The 17625-nt window shown below is 42.9% G+C and overlaps 1 protein-coding gene across 1 annotated transcript in view; it reads left to right on the plus strand.

The window, feature by feature from the left end:
* Positions 1–12332: 12332 nt before the first annotated feature.
* adgrv1 (adhesion G protein-coupled receptor V1) overlaps positions 12333–17625 on the plus strand; it is an 88859-nt gene continuing 83566 nt past the window's right edge. The window contains 4 exon segments of the mRNA XM_029440497.1: positions 12333–12518; positions 13134–13283; positions 15770–15865; positions 17203–17307. Of these exon segments, the coding sequence (XP_029296357.1) occupies positions 12333–12518; positions 13134–13283; positions 15770–15865; positions 17203–17307 (537 nt within the window).

The raw sequence follows: 17625 nt of genomic DNA on the forward strand, positions 1-17625 counted from the left end.
GTAATGACGTTTCCACGGACGCCGGCAACAAAATCCTCATTTTGAATCGCGAGATGGCGCTAAACGTTAAGGTAATTTACTAGTTGCTTCTACCTTGCTAGGACACAATAACATATATGGGTTGAAGTTAGTTTCGGATTATTATTTTAGGAAACGTGTCTACATGATTGCTTACCATTAACCTAAAACTAAATGCCCTGTTAAATAACATGCAACGTATCCAGCCAGGAGAATTCATTACAGGGTTTATTATGCATGCCCTGCAGGGTAAATTTAACTAGCTCAACTAACTGTTAGTTTGAGCTAAATTCACTTTACGCCCTTTTTAAAGTCTATTCTAAATTATAAAGGCACTGCTCCACTTTATATTTAGCTGAGGACGTATCTAGCGTCATAGCCTATTTATTTATAAATCAACAGCAAACAACATGATCGGCTATGTGGGCAAAGATGCAAGAGATAATTCGCATAAAACTACTTGTGTTTCGGTTAGTTATATCATTTTTTTCCCCCGATTTTAAATTACTTGTGGAGAACTACCCCAAACAGGACAGCTGCTCTGGGGCTCTATGCCTGTTCGGGCCACATGGTGGCGCTGTCCACCACCACACTGAGCACCCTTGAGAGACAAATAGGATTAAAACATCTTGTCTCATTAGGCAACGGCCGGGAGACGAGCTGGACTCCCAGAGTAGCTGCAAACTAATCTTTCTGTTGGAGCTGTAGGTCGTGTGTGTACAGTCGCAGTAGGACTCACGTGGCTGCAGGAGGACGGAGCTGTGTGTAAAGAGAGAGCAGAAGGTCCTGAACACACCGGAGAACCGCTCCGTCTCTGTTATTTCTCCCGGCTTCTTCGGTCCCGTTATTTGACATACGCTCTTTATCCCATGTTGTTCACCGAGATCCCAAATCTGCCGAAGTAAGAAACCGAGTTCAGTAGTTTTTTTGTGTGTGTAAACAACACAACATGATGCAGTTATTGGCTGCTGTTTGAGAAGAAAGGGAGCTGAAGAATCTGAAAGGACTCATCGATGTTATCCTCAGCATTAAATACATTATAGTAATTTATCTTGGACAGAGGGGCCAAGCAAGGTGTCAGGTAAGTCGGAATGATTTATGTTTCTTTTCTTTTTTTTTTAAATGTGCTTCTCTTTGTCAATATGAGTGCGGGGTAATAGTACGAATGTGTCGCGACCAGCAAAACTTTGCTGAATAATTTCATAGAAAGACTTGAATACAAGATGATATTGCTTTGTGACACATGGCTATAGGACAATGCAAACGTCGCAGATGTATTTGTCAGTAATGATTGAGTACTCCAGGCGTTATAGCCAGTGGTAGATTAATAGTGCAGAGAATAAAGGAAACAAATGAGTAGCGATACTGCTCATCAATTATGCCAGACAGCTCAAGCAGACATATTGTATAACACTATAAGAAAACGATTAAAAGTGGTTGGCCACTGCTAATTTCTTTTTGCATTGTGCCAAAAATCCCCCTCGGAGCAGCTAATAAAATTGAAAAGCCTAAATATTGATTCAGCGCAATCAGTAAATGAATGGCCGGGTAGCCCATTGAGGAGGGAGACAAACGCTTCCATGGTTACATCCAGGATCTCCAGTGTGATTACTGCGCTTTGTGTGGGTTTTCTCTCTCCCTCTGAAATAAAACAACAACTGCCACACATGGTGAGCTGGAGACCCTCTCATGAGGGCTCCGTTGACTAATCTTTAGGCTTACTCGGGCCATAAGTAATCTTGGCACACTTAAAGTTGCGCACATGTGCTGCTACTGTTAAATCAACGAGTGGTGCCTGTAGCCTCATTGTGCTGCTGCTTCTTTGCGTATTTTACGCAAATGTGCAAGCTTCATAGTTTACACCAGTTGATGGGATGGGGTTTTCAGTCCTTCAATAATTGAATATGTCCACCTTAACTCTAATTGATTTGACATGATGTCATCTTGGTGAGTCCCTTGCAAATCTCTTTTGTTGCCTCATCTGTGGTTCCCCAGCAGAGTTAAATCCTTTTTCTCACTGGGGAGGAAGGGAGGGAGCTGCTTCTGTATCCATTCAGCACTTACACCTGCTCTTCCTCAGCGCCAGCCTTCGCTGTTAACTGTTTCTGGAATGTATCTTTGTATAAAAGGGTGACATTATTGAATCTGTTGAACAGTGGTGGTCCCCCCCCCCTTTGTTTGTAAAGAAACAACAAAATGTGCCATGAATTTTTCCCCCAATTTTCTTTTTTTAATTCTTAAACCTACAATCTATTTCCATCATCCCAAACCCACGAGGTCACAGTCAGTCTGTTGGTCTGTTCTTGTAGATTTAGGTCCTATAAGATCCACACTCAGAGCTCAGGTCCTTTGTTTGTCAGTGTTTATGTCATCGCCTGGCAGGGGTCAGCCCCCAGTCGCCTGTGTGAGGGTCTGAATGTGATTCACTGGGCGGAAGCTGTTTTACTGCCTGCCTCTCTTTCCTTCTGTCTCACCCCTCTAATGGCTGCACGGTACAAAAGGGGACAGTGCCATAAACAGAGCCTGTTCATTGATGAAAGGTGCTGAAGTGTTGCACATTGCTGACAGGGTGAGATTGATGTTTGCTGGGGATGAGAGGTCTTACGTTCCCCGTGTGTGGGGATATAAGGGAAATAGATAGATGAAGCCCTACATACATCTAACCGCTCCGCAACAGGCTGTGCCCGCCTCCGCTGATCTGTGCACTATGGATCACTGTTGGGGGGCAAGAGTTGTAAAGGATGTCTTTATCTGTTGAATGAAGAACATTTATAAAGTTGAATTGGAACTTTGCAGGGCCTTGTAGATGCATTTATTATCCTTTATGTCATCTACAGTAGTTCTATATCACTTTCATATCACATACCTGCACTAGTTATATTGAAACACAACTTATTTGCTTGCTTTCTTACATGTTTTCTGCAGCTTATCATATCCTCTTTAATAATCACATGAACACTCAGGACAGTGAAGAACAATTTAGATTTGTAGCACATCTTTTCACAAGTAAACGCAATGCAAAATGTTCCTTCTCCCTCCCCAGTGAGTGTTCTGCATTTACATTTTTCATTATGTGAGATGAGAAAACCGGCAGACCAACACACTATACACCTCTTATTAGTTATGGTCTGGTTTTCATTTCCACACGTTGAGAGGATAAAATGTTGCACCTACGTTCCCACTTCTCCCTCAGATTACCATTTCCCTCAGAAGTGCCATGCCGTAGAACAAATCATAATCCTTTGGTGCAAAACAGATGTATTACCTTAAAGCTGCCTCCTTTAACTCTGCTGGGAGCTGACTGGGCTCACTGAATGCTCATTTGAGTTTACGAACCATAGCCAGGGTACAACATTTGCACCATTTACCAGCCAAATGCTTTGTAAAATATACAAGTGGCTAATAGCTTGGTATGGAGCAATATAGTCTTAGCCGTACATTTGTGCACGCACAGCTGAGATGTGGAAGGTTTTCATTTTACAACACCGGGTTGTTGCACATTGAAATAAAACTTAAGTTGTGTCCTCATGATGCTACACACGCATACAACATATGTACAAATATTTCAATTAGAATAGAATAAAATAAAACAATGCAGTTAATATATATATTTTATACCAAGGGAGATCATACTCCATACTTTTTTATTATATTTATATTAAAAACAAGTCCATTGAGGTAAAAAAAACTAAGATTCAAACTAAGACAAGTGTTTGCACGAGCACAGATAGTCGGGAGTTTTTGGTGCTTTTAAAATTAAACAGTTTTCTATGCTTTGTGCCCGGATTAGATTTTTAGGTAGGATCCCTTTCTCAGATTTAGAGATAATAGCCTTAGCACGGTCATAGAATTAAATAATTCATTTTAGTGCTAAGACCTGATGAAGCTCATGTTGCATTTGCTAATTTCAAATGAACATTTAGTATTCTCCCCAAACACAAAGGAGACAGGAGCTGTGCACATCTTCCTGTCGCTGTACTATCTGCTATCATGTCTGGAAACATTGATAAAGTTGATTTTAGATTTAGTGTACACATCTCTCTTAAAATGTTCTTTGGGATTTGAATACTTTGTTTTAGAAAATCATTTGACAGTTCATGCTTACGCACAGGAGACAGTATTATGTTTTGGTAGTTGTAGTCCTTGGAGCAGAGGGACAGGAAAGTGGTGGGCCGTCAGCGAGGGCCAACAATCCTGAGGTCTCTTTAGCGGTCCGATCAACCGCATATTGTTCCCGGTGAGAGGATGCTAGTACGGTCGCTGCAGCAAACTCTCGGCCATGACCTTGCTGTCAACTCTCATAATTGTACTCATACACACGCATGTACACATGCACACACACTTATTGTTATATCGTGCGCTCTGTAGGGGCGCTGAGATGCCCTCCCACAGCTGCCCACAGCATCTCTTTTCGGGTATTAAACTTGAACTCTGACCTCTTGCGATGTTAGTGAAGCCGGTGGCCTCCGATGCCGTCAGCCTTTCCTACCTGCTGTGCTGATTACAACGCATGACCAGTTCCTCTATCAGGCGGACCAATAATCAATGAAAAGAACACCCCACATATTTTTAATTAATACATAACAGTCAAGATATGCATTTTATATCTAATATTTGTGGTAATTGCATTTAAATCCAGTTGAACTAAAGCAGCTATGCTTTATTTCAACTTGCAAACTGCATGAAAAACCAGCGCAGGAAGCACACGGATCAACATCCTTTTCTCAAATGTCAAAACATAGTGAAAAGTGAAAGAACATTTTGGAAGACTGTTTCCTCTGGCTCACATTAGTTTGGCTAGTCTCTGTACAAATTAAATTAAGTCTCTAGGACCGTTGAAAGCAGGAATAATTTGTTTTTCCTCTTCTTTTTTTGATCATTAAATCACTTATTATCCTGAAGCAATAAACCTGCTCCGCAGCCTTATGTGATACAAGAAAACATTCTTTGGTCGCTCTTCACTGATCGCATTATTTAAACGCTCAGACCCCCACATGGGTCCCCCTGTACGGCCATAAATCCCCATGAGTTCTACCCCTCGCCAATATGTTTTTGGGGGAGACACGTGGAACACATCCCATGGTGGCCCCTGCTTCCTGTCCTTTTACACAGGTCAGGTTGAGTGGGTCGCACTTCATGTTCGGCTGGAGGGACATCACGGCTATCCATCCTTATACCCTTCCTTTCTTTGTTATTAGAAAGGGACTGTGTGTGTGTGAGTGTGTGTGTGTGTGTGTGTGTGTGTGTGTGTGTATGAGAGAGCAAGAGGGGTGCCTATTTAAAACATAAACCTGTTGATGTAGGTCACCAACTCTTAGATCAATCTTACGAAACCCTTAGTTCTCTCCATTATCCTTCAACCTTATCTATCCGCCATCCCCCAATGTGAGTGGATGACCCACTCCGTATTATTTCATCCAGACACACACACACTCATCTCTGCCCCCCCCCCCCCCCCCCATCTGCCCCATCCCTTACACCAGCCCCTCTTTCTTTCTTTTCTTGTCTCTTTCTCTGTTTATCTCTCACTTCCCTCATTGTACTGTAGTTGGTCATGGCAGAGGAATTCCTCGAGTGGGGTGGTTGATCGGAGCATGGCGGAGAGGTGGCGGGGTGTGTTTATTGTTGTAAAAAGATGTATATATCCGCTTTCTCTGCATGCCTTTCATTAGAGGTTGAAGCTTTGTGACTAACATATCTCACAAGGTCCGGATTATGTGATGATAAATAGACAAACACACCCTGCACCTTTCATTGTGTGATCTGTGAAGCACTGCAGAGGTGCTCGGTTTTTGGATTACATTGAAACGCCATTCAATACAAGATAAGATGCCATTTAAACACATGTGTTGTGTCCAGGTACAATGTGTGAACACCTGTGAAGGCACCTTCTCACATTCACAGCAGTTCTGTGAATGACTGGTTCTGAATCTGTGTGACAAACAATATTGATGACCACTTTGGTGAAAGCTTCATCCAGCACAACAGTTCTTCTTCTTATTTTTCTGTATGATAATCAGGTTCTATTGACCGCACTTGGGACTTGGGTTCAGGGATTTTGCTTCCTTCTCGATCCTGCCATCTGGCCCTTAGTTTTCCTATCGTGCAAAGGCCTGAAAGAGGGGCTCTCCCTCACCTACTGTACTGACAATGTGTGTGTTGTGCGCGTCCTTGTTTAGGAGTGATAGAGTAGAGCCGAGAGAAAAGGAGTGAGTCTGAATAGGATGGTTTGGATTCTGTTTGGAGAGTTGGTCCAGCATGCCAAAAAGTGGGAGAAACAAAAGAATGTAGAACTGTGGCAATTTTAGAAATACACACAAAACACAAAAAGGAGCATGAGTGAACAAAAGCCTGCTCCTTAAAATTGTGCGCTGGTCAGTGAATCGTAAAGTCCCGCTTCTTCTCCAATGAAAATACTCCCCCGTCCTGGGTTGCCTCTCGGTTTTGGGAACTCTTTTGAAATGCAATTAGCATTTCATCCAGGCCCAACCAGTTACATGCAATGAAGTAATACCCTTTCGAATTTGGTCCTTTGGTCTGCGAGGCTGTGGAGAGCACAACCTTGATTAATCCCCTGAAAGTGCTTTTCTGTCTGCCTCCATCACTGTGTGTCATACAGGCTAATCAGTCAGCCAATGCTCAAACTTGAAAACGCTCTCAATTGCTCACACACTGGTTCCTACTCAATTGGAACCACTTTCCTTTTTCTATATTCCTTCCTTACCACTGTTTCCGAAGAAGAAGAAGAAGAAGAAGAAGAAGAAGAAGAAGAAGAAGAAGAAGAAGAAGAAGAAAAGTCTTGTTTTTAATTAAGGATGCGAGATGCCATTGGCCCAACTTAAGAGCAGCCGACCACGGCCATGTGGACAATACCTCAGGAAAACTCTCCCTCTCTCCGTTTCTTCTTTCACAGTAAAATGCACACTTGATTGGCAGCCTCTTGCCCCTGAAGGAGAAATGCCTGGTTGAAAAGTAGTATCGTCTGACAATAGCTGGAAGGATGACCTCATGCATTTTTGTTCTTTAGAGAGGTATTCATTCAAGTGTTTTCTAGTTCCCCTTGTGTGGAATGGCAGAATGTTGCTGCAATTCAGCACACTGCCATCCTCCCCCCCCCCCCCAAAAAAAAAATCTTTCTCCCCTTCCTGTTGGACTAATGGTAGGCTTTCTGTTTTTCTCCTCAAAATAAATAGAATTCTGTTTTGGGGTAGAGCTCTCCAAAATAAGCCAAGTGAATAACACACAGAGTTTTTGTCAGATTTAATGATGTATGTTTTAGCTCTACTCGCTTATTAAGTTTCTTAATTTCTTCTCCCCAACTTCTCTGTATGGCGAGAACATTCACTGATCTAAAAATACCAGAGGGGGAAACTACACGTGAAGTGCAATTATGGTTCTCGTGAGTTGACCGGGTATGGCAGCTACGGCCACGCCGGGCTGAGAGCGGACGGTGGGTGGTTTCTGTGGTAGGGCCTGACACACATTGGGCTGGTGGCATCACTTAGCGTCAAGTGCAGCTCAAACGGAAAACAATCCAATAAACAGAGCAGAGGAGGCACCACGGTTTGATTGTTTGCATTAAATGACACAATAGCATTATTCTTTTGTTTTATGTAATATGATTTGTTTTGTGTTTAAGGTATCAACAGCTTATTTTGACTTGTGCCTGCTCATATCAGGCATTTTTCATCTTAAATCTGACGTCTGAATAATAATCCGGCCATTTGCCACTGTTTATACCCCTGAAGAATTGTGTTACCCCACACATTACACATGAATAGAGTTTAATACACAAGGGCTTATTATCAACTCTTTCTGTATGCCTACCGCACCATCTGGCTCCGTGTTTACTTATCTGTTTCTCTGTCAGTATCCGTTACACTGTCTGCTTGCGTGGTTGTTGTTTTTTAGTGTGAATTTGTCCTGAACACTGTTATATTAGTAGATGTTAATGACAGAGCAGTTTCTTTTTGTGGCCAGACTGACTCCATATCACCGACCAGAGCTGTAAGATTGATGAATGAGATCCCACTGCAGGGCTCCCAGTGTCAGACAACTGGAGATCACATGCTGTGTGTGTGTGTGCGGGTGCATGTGACTAACTGCCAGATATAACCACAAGCTCTTCTCCAAGGGCGTCTCAGGACCAGGGAAGCCTCAGGGCAGAGATGCCTCATGGGAAAGCCCTTGATTAAAACTCTCCAGACTGTTATCCCACACACCCTCTACCAAAAAGGAAGTAAGAGTATTGCTTTCCTCTTTTAAAGCTTCCAATACAGAGTGTTCTCAGTGAAATAACTAAGGAAAAGGTCCTTGGCTATGATTATAGAGGCTCGAGAAGCTTAGAGAAGCTCCCAGAGAGCTAAAGTGGCAAAACGGGAGGGCAGATTGGAGAATGAAGGCAGTTTCTTTTTTACTTAACTAGGAGAAATTTCAGTTTCTCACTGTCAAACATGACCACCTGTGACAGCTTGTATAATTATGTACGCTTACAGTGTAGGTAAACTGCCTGATTACCTGATGACATGACACGTGCTACACAGTGCAGTGTCATGCTTACTACCATCCTCTGACTGTTAAGTCTTAGACTTGCAATGCATAATTGATGCTAAAGATTACGACACAGAGGCCACTGTCAGCAGAAACCCAAGAGGCATCACCGGCTCGCGCTGACCCCAGGAGCAGACCTGCAACCAGACACCTCCTCAGCACCTCTGACAGGGATATCCAATAGATCAGTGAGTGAGTGTGTGAGTGTGTGTCTGCAAGGGATCCGATGTAATAGTTTTTGTGAACCAGGCTCCTAACACCCATAGGCTGTTTTAAGAAGGGCTAACAGGTGACGGGGTCAAACCACCGCTGACCAGCACTGATGTTATCTCTGGTGACTGGTCACTGTGCTTATCACGTTTGAGCCTGCTGGGAAGGCTGTCAGCTGATGAGCTATCCATCACAGAGATACAAGAAAAGGAGTTTGTCTCCAAGAAGAAGGAAGTGATGTACGAGAGAGTTAAGAAGATAGAGAGGACTGAGTGATGTGGATACTGAAGGGAAACTCTACATGAAGTATACGTGTGTTTGTGTGTACATTTGCATGTGCGTATGGGTGTGTGTGTGTTGCCTATGTATTGTTCCCTTTTAGCTTTGATCTGAGCTTAGCCGGTGAAATAAGTGGACTTAGTGGCACTTCTGTTTTAGCACAAAGGCAAGCGCTAATAAACTTTTCCTGGCAAGCACAAAGCCTGCTTGTGCAAGAGCACCATAATTCTACATGACTCGGCATATTGAAAAGAAGAAAGAAGTTTGCTAGAAGTATTATTAACAAAAAATGGTTACGGTGAAAGCAGTTTCAAGGTCTAGACTTAATGAGATAATAATAAGATTTAAATAACAACTTTAGTAATTTGCAACTAATTGTTTGTGAAAAAACTGATTCAGGATTGTTTCAGGCCAACGTTACATTTTTATTTAAGCTTGATAACTTATTTACGAGTACATTCGACAATGCATTGTTGTTCTGTTGTGGATGAACACAATGATGTGCATCACATATTTAGCCAGTACTATAAATACATATTTAATTGGATGCCTTGTGAGTTCCAGGAAATAAAGTAATATAATATAAAAGAAAAGTCAGCTGTCTGAGGTTAGTGTCTCAGACTATGTCAATAAAAGCAATTTTGGATGTTCAGAATGTGAAGTCTCTTTAGTTGTGGTCTTGTCTGTGGCTTGTTAAAGCGCCAGGTCCCAGAGTTCTGGCCCCAGCCGTCATTTTCTGTTCCTTTGGCCCGCGATATTTGTGATGGACAGTGTGTTTTCATGCATTTCAGAGCTCTCCGGTGTCCTGGCCGGTCACCCATCTGTCGATCTAAGCATTGAGATCCTGCATTTTGGATGCATATACCGACTGTGCCATCTCTGGCAAATGCACCCATGTGTGAAAACGTGTGTGTGTGTGTGTTTGAGCGTGTGTGCACACATGTCGCTGCGTCGCTGTGCACCTCTCTACATGGACTCTGACTCCCAGCCTTATCAATGTCAGAGGTCTGCGCCAGGCACTCCACGCTGCCTTTTGCTGTGACGGACAGACCATTGGTCCTCCTGTAACCCCCGGGCTCAGGGTTGGCACACCGCATGATGCCAGCACAAAAACTGCTTGTAAAACAGACCTGTGCCATCCACACAGCATCTGCTTTGTATTATACCCTTTGAAGGAAATGCGGCATCTCGGTCAGTGGTCGCGAAAGGGACCACCCCTCTGTTTTACAATCCATCTAAAAGATTGTGGTTCATGTGAGGTTAGGCAATCCTTTGGAAGTTTGGAAGTGAGGTTTTGAGGCAGATTTACTGAAGAAACAGAGAGGTGGAAGTCAGACGTAATATCTATGTGTAATATCAGGCTTCCTTCGGGGAAACTAATGGGCACAGACAGAAGCGCAACTCAAGATCAAGCAGGTAAAGGCACCAGCAGAAACACAGGAAAGAGACAGTACAGTATCTTTTGTCTGCTGTTGGGAAAACAATGGTGGTGATTTTTAGGAAAGTGTGCATGCTTTGGTCAGTGCTGTATTGCTATGACCAAAATAGACATTTGGTGCTTTAATTGTCCAATATGGCTCAATTAGGCAGGCAAGTGGATACACACTAGCAGGTGTCCGGATGCACACACCCTCGGGTTCCCATGAGAGTGTAGCCTAGACGAGTGTAGACCTAAAGTGTGTAAGGCAGTCCCAGTGAGATGGTGCAAGAGAGCGGGTTAATAGCTTTTCACTCAAGCTCTGTGTCAGTAGTGCAGGAAGTTCCCAACCCCAGGAGAGAGAGAGGGGCGAATAACAGGATTTATTCTCTTTGTCCAGCGACACACTCACCTCTCTTCCCTTAGCCTCACCCTCTGTTCCCCACTGTCCAGCCCCACTCCCCACCAGCTCTAAATCCTTTTTTGATGGATTTCCCAGGAATCTCTACATTGCTGGCATGTGTGTGGCAAATGCACGCACGCACACACACTCGTGCCCCTTGACACCACCTCCACACAAACTTTCAAACATATGCGTAAGCGCTCTTTCTGTCACACACACACACGCATATCGTCTGCATTAATTGATCCTGACTGTATCTGTCAACCAACAACTTCTAATGCTGACACAGGGTCTTGTTCTGCTCTCTAAGCTGACTGATTGATGCATGGTTGCTATTTTAAACACCCGCCACTACTGCGAATAACTCAGATTGATATAACAGTAATGGAACATATGAAAAATGGGATATTTTCAATGTCCAACTTTCCTAAACGATTTCTGCTTTCGAAAAAAGAACCAAACAGAATGACTTCATCCACCGTAGCTGCTGATGTTCTTTTTCAACCTTGTAATTAAGAGCTTCTTTTTTTTTTAAGACCTTACGTGTTCATACTGTTGGCAAGGCTGCGTGCAGATTATGAATGGGATGGGTAACAGGCAGCAGGGTGGTGAAAGACAGGACATAGTGGCTGCAATTTAGCTATAAGCTGGCTCCACCCCACTTGTCATGCGGTGTTGTTTTGTTGTGTTAACCATGACAACTGTCTCAGTGGCTCCATCCAGCTTTAGGATTATTCTGGGTGAGAGAGCTGAGGGAGAGAAATCGGAGGACAGATAAGAAGAGGAAAGGAGAAGTGCAGAGCAGAGGGATGTAGAAGAGAAGCGAGGATGATTGGAGGAAGCAGGAGATCAGAAAAGATAATTAGAGAGAAGAGAGCGTTGGCAGAGCACAACTGTACGGGAGGCTGTCTGAAGCTTCATACTGAACCACTGAAACTACCTTGAGTGATCACATTTATTCTGGCACGACATTAAAGGCATGTGGTCAAAAAGAATAAACTCAACAACAACTGCTTTAACAGTTATGACAACATGAGGACAACAGCCGTTGAAATGATGGAATAATGTTATAAATCATTTAGACCACAATAACCCGCAAAACTGCCAGCCAGCATGGCTGCACATTTTCAAAAGCGAGGCCATCTGAACATCTGGCCACTCGATACTGCCTCTAGATCATATTCATTTTAATCTATACTGACTTAAATTTCCTACGGGTGGTGGGTAGGTGTTCATATACATTTTTGACTCATAATGTGAGCAGTGTTATGAAATATTAGAACAGATCTCCAAATCTGGAGTGTATTTATGAACTGTACTCTCTGTAGCTATCCCAAAACTCCTCAATATACCTACGTTGACCTCTGCTTTATTTAAATATATGTAATATGTCTATCTGTCCTGCATCTTTTTTTTTTTAATATGTCCTCCATATGCTTTCCCCTTTTTGTAGGAATGCTCCCTGTCCTCCTGCTAGCTGGATTGGTTCTGGCGCTGTCCATCCCTGGCACTACGTCTGAGTCAGCCACGCTGCGGTTCCTGGGGCAGACAGACTTTGTTGTCAACGAGAGCAGCAACACTGTGGTCCGGCTGTTTGTGGAGAGAGTGGGAGACCCGGTCAATGTGACAGCTGTGGTTCTGGTAGGACATGACAACAAAACTCCCCGTTGATGACTCATCATGTATCAATACTCCTCAACTTGTCTGTAGACATCTATCTTGTCTGTATGTAATCACCGTGCTGTGTTGCTGAGCTGCCACCTTTATGTCCAGTAAAGGAGAGAATCAGTGACCCCTTTTATCTATGGCAGAAAAACTGGCAAGTAAGCGGACTGTGTCTGCAGAAACTGTTTTGGACATCACAGAGTGGGTTTTGGCTTTACGTCCTCCACATAAGGTCTAGTGTCAGCTGCTCACAGTTGGTGTCTGGTAAAGCGAGCTGTCCGTGCAGTGAAGTGTGGTTGGGGGGTTTCCTATGCTTCTTGATATCTTTACCATATTTCTTCTTACATGAACTGTTATACCTGAGCTGACATATTAGTTAATGAAATACTGTTTAATATCCGGCTTCCTACCTGGAAGCTAATGGGCATAGACAAGAGTGCAACTCAAGTTTAAGCGGATAAAGGCACCAGTGCAAAGCAAGGACCACGATATATTTTCTCTGCTGTTGGGAAGAGCAGAAACATCAAACCCAAGGCAGCCTATTAGGGCACAAATCATGTACTCATACAATTAAATGTTTGTTTCATCCAGCTCGAGGGAGTCGACACAGGGGACATTGACAGCATTTCTACTGCAGTCTTCCTTCTGTCCACTGAGTCCAGTAAGACCATCTTCATTGCTGTGAAAGAGGACGACTTGCCTGAAGCCGATGAGACATTTACCTTCAACCTTACACTGCTGGTAAATGCCCGTTCTTGTTGTGTGTGTGTGTGTGTGTGTGTGTGTGTGTGCCAACTTTTCTTTTTCAATGTCCGTTTCTGGATTGGGGATGACTCCCTTTCCTCTTCCTCCCTCACTCCCTTCTCTCCAAGCTTCCTTTCCACACTGTCTCACTGTTCTAATTCTGCCCCTGCCTGACTGTCTTAAACCCTAACCCCATCTACCAAGCACTAGAGAGTGGGGGCGACAGCCACAGTAAGCCTGGGAGGCTCTGAGCTGCAGGGTCCTTTGATGTGTGTGCTCTATAGGACTTTTCCAGGGCTGGCCTGGGTGGGGCTAAATGTTGTGTGCGCCTCTGAGGTTCCCCACTAAAAGACACCTTTGTGAAAAGAAACTCACTTTGACAGCCACAGCCTCACCACACAGTAGATTAAAGCGATTCTCTCATTCAGTGTCCCCATTTACTTCGATGGGCATGTCCGTTCCGAGGATTTCATTTCTGTATATGTTGTGTGTTCAACAGTGCAATTGACACACTTGTTGATGAAAGTACGTTAAAATCTTGTCATGCATTTCTTTGGGTGACAAAAACGCCCCATACCATCAGAAGGTGCAACTAACTACTTTCTTCTAGTCCAGTTACTGTAAGATAACAAAAGAAAAAGGACATATTGCTTGCAATTCTTTGCTTTTGCTGAATGTTTTATGCTTACTATTGTGCATAGCCTTGTCTATAACAGATGATTTTTAATGGGTATACATTGTAAATCCTTGCCAAAGGATTCACCATCACAGACCAGGATGCCTTACACCTAGAGACTATCTCCATGGTTTCACGTAGCCTTTAGCTGTCAGGTTTGATTGATGAGTTAGAGGGGGCTGCTCTTGCTGTCTGCCTGTCTTATCCCTCACTAAAAGACCTGAGACAAAGGTCATTGTGAATCAGCTACGTACGGTTACACAACGGCAGCAACTCGGAACAGCTTTCAGCAAGAGTGACTTTCTTCACAACATTTTCAGTTTGACAATGCATATTTGTGACATCTGGTTAAAATCCAGTAGCGCAAGCCCCTATTTAGCCTGCTACTAGAGTGAAAGACCAGATGAGGCCCACTTAGCCCTTCTGTTTACACTACAGCGGAAACAAAGCTTTGGCCAAATGCTACCCTATCAGCTTACTGAAGGACTGTCTGGAGGATGAATGTGCGCTACGAGGGGTGTCATAGATCAAGCACGAGTAATAAACAAAGGGTTGATCGGGGGTTCATTTATCATTTGTGACAGTTAAACCTGTAAAATGTGTTTCAATAGAAAATATTAAGAATAACTTTGTTAGAAGTGAATATGACAGAGCAAGACTTGTTGTATAGAAATTGTCTAGACTTGTTGTGGCTCAGAGCAGGTGCAGCCTCTCAGCGCTCTGCGGGAACAGAGGGTAGAAACACACAGCGGGTCGGAGCATTTAGATTAGTGGAGGCAGGGTTTATGTTATGCTACATGTGTGTAACAAAGCTGCCGTTTAAGTAGCCAATTTGTGTGTGTGAATCACTCTGTATTTGAGTCTGTTTTTTTAGTTGGGCATACACGAGTGTGCGCGTATGTGTGTGAGCAGCTCCCTGGCTCGGCCAGTGGCTTGGCTTTGTGAAAGCGTGTGGATTCAGTGTCTGTGAGGTGACCGCTACAAGAGCTCAGCAGCGGAAAGAAAGCTCTGTTGCAGCTGGGAAAAGCCCTGTTTGAATAGACGGATGAATGCAAGAGGCCTAAGCACTTTCTTGTTATTCGTCTTCTCCTTTGTCTGCTCTCACCTTACCATGCGCACACACTCGCACACCGTTGTTTTGCTTAGAAGCTTTAATAATTGGACTGTGGTGGCTGAGAAAAATCTTTTTCAAAATTATGTTTCTGTTTATCACACTGTGTCAAGGCTTTCATAGCTGCCACGTAGAGTAATTAACCTATGCGCAGATGTGAGTATGTTGCATGGGGATTTTTGGACGTTTCGGTGGAAGTCTTCAGCACTTGAAGCTCAGACATGGTTGTCAGCGCAGTTGGTCCATGAGGCTTGTAAAAACATTGGTAAGCTCACGAATGGAAACCTTGAGAAGTTACACCAAATAACAAGGCTGTGGTCTTTCTCTTTAATGGTGTTCAGAAAAAATTAAAACCCACTTTGCACAGATCTGGTTCTTTATGTCAAGTTAAAAACTCACAGTGTAAGCCTCGTGAAGTCGCTGTGTGATTTTAAGCCTAGTGCCTTTGTCAGGTCTTAGTGCCGAATCGCAGAGCACAACGCAAGTCCTGAAGAGGCGTCCAGCTGTGAGCTAACCTGGCAAATCAACCAGGCTGATACCAGTACTTCCTGTCTTTGTACCTTCTCAGTGGGAGCTCAGAAATTAGACAAGACAACGGATAAGGCAGGCGTTCTGGTTTTGTGTCAGGGGGAGGTTAAGATGTGTTCAGGTACATACTGTATTTATCTAACCATTTCAATTCTCCCTGCTTTCCAGAGCTCCTCTAATGGCGTGACACTGGGAACGCCAAACAAGGCAACCATCACTATCCTGTCCAATGACAACGCCTTTGGAATAGTTGCCTTCAACTCAGTAAGAAACCCCTGTCATCCTCATGCATCTTGTATTCATTTGTTCCTTCACTTTAGAGTGATTACGGTCTATCACTTCTAACTATGATTAATCCTACTTCAATGTATCATAGTTTGTCACATGGTTTTATAATGCAAATGCGTTAACAGCAGCAGCTTTTAGAAATCTGTAACAAGAGCATTCTTTTATTTATGCAAATTATTTCGAGTATAGATCGCCTCCAGAAACAAAATCCTGGGGGTTTTAATATATTAATATATAGTCATTTTCCCAGTTTGTGCCACACTGTGTCAGATTTGAGGTCACCAATATTTCAGAACTTCGCTGGCCCAACCTGCACTTGCACCATAAGCATGCACTTGTATTGGTGACGAATTACCGTGTAGGTAGTAGTGGAAAGTAAAGGATTGGGGGTGGAGTTATGTGCAACCTCTACTGCAGAGAGGGGTTTAATCATGCTAGTATGGTTGTGGGAGAATTGACCATCTAGTGGTTGTGGGTTCCCAGGGGTAATTAAAACCACAAGACTCCCTGGATTCACTTATCAGTGGAAGTTTTTAGTGTTTCCATGGTAGCTGTGGTATAACTGTTTGCCCTATCCCCCCCCCCCCCACAGACGGTCTCAGATGCTGGATAATGATTTGGCTTGCTTAGAATCAATAAAGGCCTCCTGGCCTTGGGAGATGTGTTTATGTTAGAGTACTCAATTAATTCCTGTATGGCAGTTATTTTCTTTATTTTCTTCTTCATTTGTATTCTCCTGAATTTCTGTGGTTATTGCAAAATTAATTTGAATTATGTAAGAAAAAAAAGGGGATTTAACTTCCAATTTTTTAGACCACGAAAAGGATTTCAAAATACAGAGAGATTGAATGTGATATTTACTCCATATTGCCATGGGAGATTTATTTTTTTTATGCTGCGTATCCCGATCTGATCACTTCCCTTTGTCTCTGTGTCTCTTTCAATTTAATTTCACTACTTTATTATCATTACCTTTTATCTGAAGTACTGCTGCCAAGGTAGTACGCAAAAAAAAAATCAATTAATTTGTCAATTTAAACACATTAAGATTAAATGTATTTGTTCAGTATTATGAGAAATGATCAATATCTATAAAAATGTGTAGCAGATCTAAAACTGGGAACACTGAATACAAAACATAGAAAACAGTCAGGACCACTCACATTCAAAGGAGTCAAATGAAATCAAAGCTTCTCTTGGTTTCATTGTTACGTTGTCAGTTGGCTGTACTTGATTTACTTGATAATACTTCATCATTTAAATTGAACTAACTGGGTTTTGTCTTTTTCACTGTCCCACCCTTTTCATCTCAGACTGAGGAGATTGTAGTTGATGAACCAAGAGGAAGGAACCATTATGTGCCTTTCACCCTAATTAGAGAAAAGGGAACATTCGGGACTGTGACTGTGAACTTTGAGGTGAGAGGGCAATGCACTGTACATAACACCAGCACAGCTAAGACACTGTGCTTCATAGTAGAAAGAACAGACAGTGTTATAGATGTGAGCTTGTTTTTTGGCTTGTTGAATATGCGTCTGTAAGTTTATCCCACTGGCTTAACATGGACTTGTGAATCAAAGAGTTTTGAAGAATTCAGGAATGTGCAATTCTTTGATGTAATTCCAAGGTAGGAAATAGTCTTTTCTCCATTATTTATATGCAGCATATTAATGAATGATAATAATAATAATGAAAATCTGCACACAGTACATTTGCATGCCAAAGTGTAAACATCA

The sequence above is a fragment of the Cottoperca gobio genome, chromosome 9 (genome assembly GCF_900634415.1).
Source record: "Cottoperca gobio chromosome 9, fCotGob3.1, whole genome shotgun sequence".
NCBI lineage: Eukaryota > Metazoa > Chordata > Actinopteri > Perciformes > Bovichtidae > Cottoperca > Cottoperca gobio.